This window comes from Mus caroli, chromosome 15 (assembly GCF_900094665.2).
Source record: "Mus caroli chromosome 15, CAROLI_EIJ_v1.1, whole genome shotgun sequence".
Taxonomy (NCBI): Eukaryota; Metazoa; Chordata; class Mammalia; order Rodentia; family Muridae; genus Mus; species Mus caroli.
The window spans coordinates 70,272,436-70,279,767 of NC_034584.1; the positions used below are offsets into that span (position 1 = coordinate 70,272,436).

The following is a 7,332-nucleotide window of genomic DNA, read 5'->3' on the forward strand; positions in this document are numbered from 1 at the left end:
TTTATTTATTATATGTAAGTACACTGTAGCTGTCTTCAAACACACCAGAAGAGGGAGTCAGATCTCGTTACGGATGGTTATGAGCCACCATGTGGGTGCTGGGATTTGAACTCCGGACCTTCGGAAGAGCAGTCGGGTGCTCTTACCCACTGAGCCATCTCACCAGCCCCATGTGTAAGCATCTTGGAGGACCTGGCTTCTGATTTCACCACATAACCTTGGCTGACTTCCATTCCAATCCTTTGTGTTACATCCGCTAAGCCATGAGTATAATTATACCCTGAGTTCCGAGTCCTCTCAGGAAATTGCATTCCTAACATGGCCCTCAAATTTGTATAAGTATTAGACCTCATGATGTACTGAGAATATTGGTTTAAGAACCCAGTAATGTTATGTAATTATGTTTTTGTTTAAACCCCATGTGTGGGATATAAGGCTGCTTCAGATTGTCCACAGCCACTATGATTTGTCTCATGCTCTAAGAAGGGTGTGATTTTTGCCAACTGCATATCTGCACCCGTTTATGTTTGGAATTCTGGAGACTCTTGAAAGGGTATAAATGTGAGAGCCCCAAAAGGGCCTGGCAGCTGCTGCTTGCTGCTCCCCCTGGCGCTGCTGTTGGTTCCTGCTGTTGCATTGGCTTGTTTTGCTATTGCTTGATTGCTGGTTGCTGGATGCCCAAGGAACTCAATGCCACTAATCAGCAAGCAGTAGTCTAAAGAGATCTATACCCCCTTTCTCGTCTAACCTTCTTTCTCTCCAACCTAGTGTGTGTGTATGGGAGGTGGGGCCGGGGTTGAAAGGGATTAGGATGGGATAAGGGTGGGAAAGATAGTAGATACAAGAATTCAATAAAGCAGCCAAATCTATATGCCTATGTCACAATACTTAATTTTGATAATCAACTTGGTCGGATTAAGAAAAGCCTAGAAGCTGGTGCGTGCCTTTAGTCCTAGCACTTGGGAGGCAGGTCTGTGAGTTTGAGGCCAGTCTGGTCTTCAGAACGAGTTCCAGGACAGGGCTACACAAAGAAACAGTATCTCAGAAAGAAAGAAAGAGAGAGAGAGACAGACAGACAGGCAGACATACACACCTGAGTCTAGAGAGACAACAGTTAAAAGCATTGCTGTTCATGCAAAGAGTCAGTGTTCGGTTCCCGGTGCCCATGTTTGGTGGATGCAACTGTCTGTAGCTCCAGCTCCAATCCAATACTGGCTTTTGTGGGCACTCTCAGATACCAGGGTATGCATCATATCACACACACACACACACACACACACACACACACACACGGAGAGAGAGGGTGGGGGAGGCAGAGAGAGAGATAACTTTTAACTTGAAAAATAAGAATCTCTAAGTCGTGAGTGAGGCACATTTTCAGGAGTGTTTCTGATGAGCATTTCCAGAGGAGGAATACTGAAGAGCGAAGATTCACCCTGAAATGGGTACACTGCCCCATGGGCTGGGGCCTCACACTGAAAGCAGGGGTGGGGGGGGATGGAAGCCAGGTGAGCACAAGCCACTTTGTCTCTCTGATTTTCAACTACCAAATCATGGAAAGTCCCAGCCGCTGTGAACTCTCCCAAAACCTTTTTGTCAGGCAATCAAAAACCTAAAGCAAAAGAAAAACTGAATCTGAGATCTATCCTGGTTCTGCAACTAAACTATGGGCCAGAGGAGCCAGCGTGTGAGGGGCAGTGGCCTCAGACCTTGACCCTGATGCTGCCAGACTGAGGTTCTCCTAAGAGGTGGAAGGACACTTTCACCAAGAGGCCTGGTGAGGGCGCTATGGAGCTGGAGGCTGGAGTGGCCACCAACTTTCTTCAGACTCCTCAGGCTGAAGACCAGCTTGATTCTGGCTATTCTATGTGGCTGAAGCTTTCGCCACACGATGTGGTAGAGGGCCTTTGGATTTCCTGAGGCAGTTTAGTATAACCAGCAATGCACAAGATAAACAACCCCAACCTAACAGGGATGGCAGGTGCTCAGGCTACCCTGGTAAAAAGCTGCACGTGGAAGCAGCCCAGTCCAGCTGTGGAGGGTCAAGCGCTGAAGATGGCTCAGCCAAGCTGCATCAGCAGGAGCTGGCTCTCTTAGTAACTGGCGTCCAGCCATTATACACAGTACACTGTGAGCAGCCATGTTGTAAGTGTTAGGATTGGGGTCTGTGTGGTAGACCATTTCTCCAACCTATCTGCTTTTCTTGAGGTTAAATGTTGACAGACCTCTCGTGGAGCTGGGGGGGGGGTCTGTGTCCCCAGCACTGGTTGCATATGTTTTGGGATGTTCAACCTTGGGACTCATCCACCCTCTCTTCTCGGTATTCTATACACTAAGCTCACTGCTTTAATTTTTTTAATTTTGGGTAGTGACATACTTTTCCTTAGGCACTAAATGGACTGGATGACGGGGGGGGGGGGNGGGGACAGCNGGNGAAAAGGGTAAAGCTCTCTGCTAATGACAATGGTCACTGAGACAGATACAAGGAGAGGTGCTGGGCTAGGGATGGGGTATCTCTCTTCTCCTTTCTGTTGTATTGGACTGACATGAAAGGTTAGAATATACCAAGCTAGAATTGTAAGAGTAACAAGACGGGTAGGTGACAGTCCCTCTGCCTCCCTAAACAGTCTCTTTTGGGACAGAGAGCTGATAAAAAGCTGCTATGACCCTGTAATACTCAGAGTTCTTTCCCTCCCCTTCCCAGACACAAGACAGCTTTGAATTACTGCTAGACATTATTTTTACATTTTATTTATCTGGGGAAATGACAGGGGTGCCTGCCATGGTGTAGGCATGGAGGCCATTAGACCACAACTTCTGTGAGGAGGACGAGGAGGAAGAAGAGGAGAGAAGGACTAGGGAGAGGAGGAGGAAGAGTTCTGTTCACATATGGGTCCTGGTGGGTTTGATGGTTTTGTTTGTTTATGCATTGTTTTTTTTTTCTGGGTTTTTGTTTGTTTGTTTGTTTTTGTGAGACTTTATTTCCCTGTGTAGCCCCGGAACTCTCTGTAGAGCAGGCTGGCCTGGAACTCAGAGATCTGTCTGCTCCCACCTTCTGAGTGCTAGGATTAAAGGCTTGAGCCACTCCAGCTGGCTGGTGTGATGTTCTAACTCTCCTAACTCTTCAGAACTGAATGCGCCTTCCCTCCAGGACACCTGTGTTGTTCTATGTCACACTCATCTCTCCAGAGCATACTCCTTTGAATATTCTTGCCCACAAGGGCCTCATCGTTGATGTCTGTGACAGCGGTGCCCTGACTCTCCTAATAAAGCCATCTGAAGAGTAATTTCAGCTCAGTGTCCTTTCTGTGAATCTGTCTATCTTTTATCTATAACAACAACAACAAAACCTCAGGATTGTTGATTTCATATTCCGAGTGAAAACACTCCAAAAAAGTGTATACTAAATGACCCAATCCTTAAAAATAATCAGAATTCCGGGCTGGTGAGATGGCTCAGTGGATAAGAGCACTGACTGCTCTTCCAAAGGTCCTGAGTTCAAATCCCAGCAACCACATGGTGGCTCACAACCACCCGTAATGAGATCTGACGCCCTCTTCTGGTGTCTGAAGACAGCTACAGAGTACTTACATATAACAATAAATAAACATCTAAAAAAAAACACTTTAAAAATAATCATAATTTCAAGCCCTACTATACAGATGTATATATACAACTGCAGGCGCTTTGTGCTTGTATTCAAGTGATAGAGAAACAAGGATTTAACCAAGGAAATGAAAAAAGGAAAAAAAAAAAAAAAAACAACCCTAAACTAGAACTAAGCCACAGAGATAATAATCATGTGTAAGGAACAACTGTGCTTGGCTAAACTGACCACGGTAAAAACCATGCGGGCAGAGGACCAGGTTTGATTCGCAGCACTCACACAGTGGCTCACAGCTGCCGGTAGTTCCTGATCCATGGGATCTGACGCCCTCTTCTAACTTCCACAGCACTAAGCACACACGTGACGAATAGACATACAAGCAAGTAAACACTCATACAATAAAAATAGATATACAACTAAAAAAAAATAAGACCAAAAAAAATGTCTCCGCTCGGACCAGCATCTCCAACAAACCAAAGACGTCTGGAAGCCAGTCTTCTTGGCTTACCTACTCCAACAACCCGGGAGAAGCGCAAAAACCCGTTCGCCTCGGGCCTTCCGTTTCCCGGAACTGAAAGACTTAAGTCGAACATTCAGAAAGCCGGGGATGCCACAAGCCGCAGTTCCCTTTGACCGGAAAGCGACTAGGCTACCGGAAGCTATAGTTCACCGAGACTGAAAAGGAAACGTACCGACGGAAGTCGTAGTCCTGAAGGTCCAGGTCGAGCTGTCGGAGGCGGAGCCAGGACTGTACATCATGGCCGGGCTGGAGCTCCTGTCCGATCAGGGTTACCGGATAGACGGTCGCCGCGCGGGGGAGCTGCGCAAGATCCAGGCGCGGATGGGTGTGTTTGCGCAGGCGGATGGCTCGGCTTACATCGAGCAGGGCAACACCAAGGCACTGGCGGTGGTCTACGGGCCTCACGAGGCGAGTAAGCGGCGGGGACCGGGGGCTCCTTGGCCGCACGTCGAGGGAGGAGACCTAAGTCGTACGGCTTAACTCCTGAGCACATGCAGCAGTATACTACAATCCCATTTGAGTCTCTGTGGGCCTCCCGGCAGAAAGCATCTCACACACGTTGTCCCAACGTGTTGTAGGGGGGATGATGTGAGAACCTTGGCCGACTTCCATTTCAGTCCTCTTTGTGTTGCATCCTCTAAGCAGTGAATATAATTATGCCCTGAGTTCTCAGAAAAATTGCGTCCCTAACATGGCCCTCAAATTTGTGTGTTAGGCCCCGAGAGGTACTGAGAATATCGGTTTCTTTAAGAACCCAGTTATGTTATCTGATTGGTTTTTTGTTTGTTTGTTTGTTTGTTTTTTTAGATTTATTTACTATTGTATGTAAGTACACTGTAGCTGTCTTCAGACACCAGAAGAGAGTGACAGATCTTATTATAGATGGTTGTGAGCCACCATGTGGTTGCTGGGATTTGAACTATGTTTTTGTTTTAATCCCACGTGTGGGATATGGAGCTGCTTCAGACTGCCCTCAGCCACTATGATTTGTCTCATGCAGGGACCGGGGACTTGTGATCCCACCTCGAGGGAGTATACCTGTGCCTTACAGCTTAAGTCCTCCGTCTCAGTAGGCCCTCTGCATAGCTTCTCTCTCTGTCTCTCTCTCTCTCTCTCTCTCTCTCTCTCTCTGTCTGTCTGTCTCTCTCTCTCTCTCTCTCGGGCTGCCCGCTTCATCTCTGAGGTGCCTCAGCCAGCCTGGCGAAGCTCCACTCACTCCCTGTTCCTTCAGCTCATTCCCACATCTTGTAAGGAAAAGGCCTCTCAGGCTATTTCTGCACCTACTACATCGATTTTCCTGGGTCTTCCACCTCGCTTGTTTCTCTACGGGAACATAAACTCATAAAACAGGGACATTAAATTGTCTGCTTTTATTGCTGTGTCGCAGTGCTGTAGCAAGGCTGGCAAATGTGCACATTTTAAGGTTTGCTAGCATAGGGAGCTCATCTTTCTAGGTGGAAGCCAGGATGATGGTCAGGTATAGAACACATGAGGGAAGACTATTGGTAGGGAGAGGGACAGTAGATCAAATAGAGTTGAGGGGTTACCAAGAAGGTGAGGACCCAGGGCTTTGAAAGTCAGGGAAATTGAGATTTTTTTTTTTCTTTTACATGTAATGGGAAGCCTCTGGAAAGTAAGTAAAATATTAGTGTGTGGGTGACACAGTCAATCAAACCAGATGTTTGTAATCATGGTGGCCTCGATGGGAATAATTTGGGAGGAAATGGAGAAACTGAAGAACAAATAGTTGGCTGCTAGAGGTGACAATGATATGGCTTAGGTTGAGAAGTAGCCCCCCCACTCAGCTATGATTTGGAACCAGAGTAGCTGGGCTTTTGTTTGTTTGTTTGTTTTAGCACTTTAGAAAGAGGAGGAGGAAGGTTGAGCCATCGAGTGCATCCCAGGAGGTAGGCAGGCCTGGCTCATTCATTCTTTTTCCTCTAGATCCGGGGCTCCCGGTCTCGAGCCCTGCCCGACCGGGCTCTAGTGAACTGTCAGTACAGTTCAGCCACCTTCAGCACAGGTGAGCGCAAACGAAGGCCTCATGGAGACCGGAAGTCTTGTGAGATGGGGCTGCAGCTACGCCAGACCTTCGAGGCAGCCATCCTCACACAGCTGCACCCCCGCTCTCAGATCGACATCTATGTGCAGGTGAGCTACCTGCACCATCAAACCCCTCCCCTGGGGGCGGAGCTTAAAGCTATGTGGGCTGTCTGAGATGCTGCAGGATGCGGGTGTCAGTCCGATGTCTTGATGCCCCCTGTAGGTGCTGCAAGCAGATGGTGGGACCTACGCAGCATGTGTGAATGCAGCCACGCTAGCAGTGATGGATGCTGGGATACCTATGCGGGACTTTGTATGCGCATGTTCAGCTGGCTTTGTGGATGGCACAGCACTAGCAGACCTCAGCCACGTGGAGGAAGCAGCTGGAGGGCCCCAGCTCGCCCTGGCCCTGCTGCCAGCCTCCGGCCAGATCGCACTGCTTGAGATGGACTCGAGGCTACACGAAGACCACTTGGAGCAGGTGCTAGAGGCTGCTGCCCAGGCGGCCCGAGGTGTGCACACTCTGCTGGACCTTGTCGTCCGACAGCACGTGCAGGAGGCCTCTGTCTCACTGGGGGACTGAGTGGCAACCACCCCTTTCCAGAATAAAGGCCTGTTCTTCTCCCGAGCACACCTTACTGTACAGCACTCAGGGCTCTACAGCACAGTTTGTAGTGCAGTCCCTAAGGGGAGAGAGCACTTGTGCTAGGAAGAGCAAGGGTGCTCCTGTTGTGCCTGCCCAGATATTAGGGTCTGCAAAGACCCCTGGGAGTATGAATCTGCATGCAAATTCAGACTTTCTTCACCCTTAAGCTTGGACCTCAGACTCCTCCAACACACCAGATTTGTGCTGAGAGCCCTGAGCCTCAATTAGGCAGGGTTTTTAATACTAGTTTGATCAGGGAGCAGGGGTCTCCAGCCTGTCAGTTGCCTTATTTCGCAAAGAGTTAACTTTTTTTAAAATTTTTTTTTATTTTTGGCTGCTTGTGGACGTTGTACATCGTGGTGCGGAGCCTAGTGCGCACCACGATGTACAACGTCCACAAGCAGCTGTCCTGGGACTCACTCTGTAGACCAGGCTGGCCTCGAACTCAAATCCACCTGCCTCTGCCTCCCAAGTGCTGGGATTAAAGGCGTGCACCACCACCGCCAGGCACAAAGA

At 48.7% G+C, this 7,332-nt stretch overlaps 1 protein-coding gene across 1 annotated transcript; it reads left to right on the forward strand.

Annotated features, from left to right (window-relative positions):
• Positions 1-4,305: 4,305 nt before the first annotated feature.
• Positions 4,306-6,804, forward strand: Exosc4 (exosome component 4). The gene is made up of 3 exons (XM_021183544.1): positions 4,306-4,535; positions 6,072-6,278; positions 6,394-6,804. Exons 1-3 carry the CDS (start codon positions 4,365-4,367, stop codon positions 6,751-6,753), a joined length of 738 nt encoding a protein of 245 aa, XP_021039203.1. The 5' UTR covers positions 4,306-4,364; the 3' UTR covers positions 6,754-6,804.
• Positions 6,805-7,332: the final 528 nt, after the last annotated feature.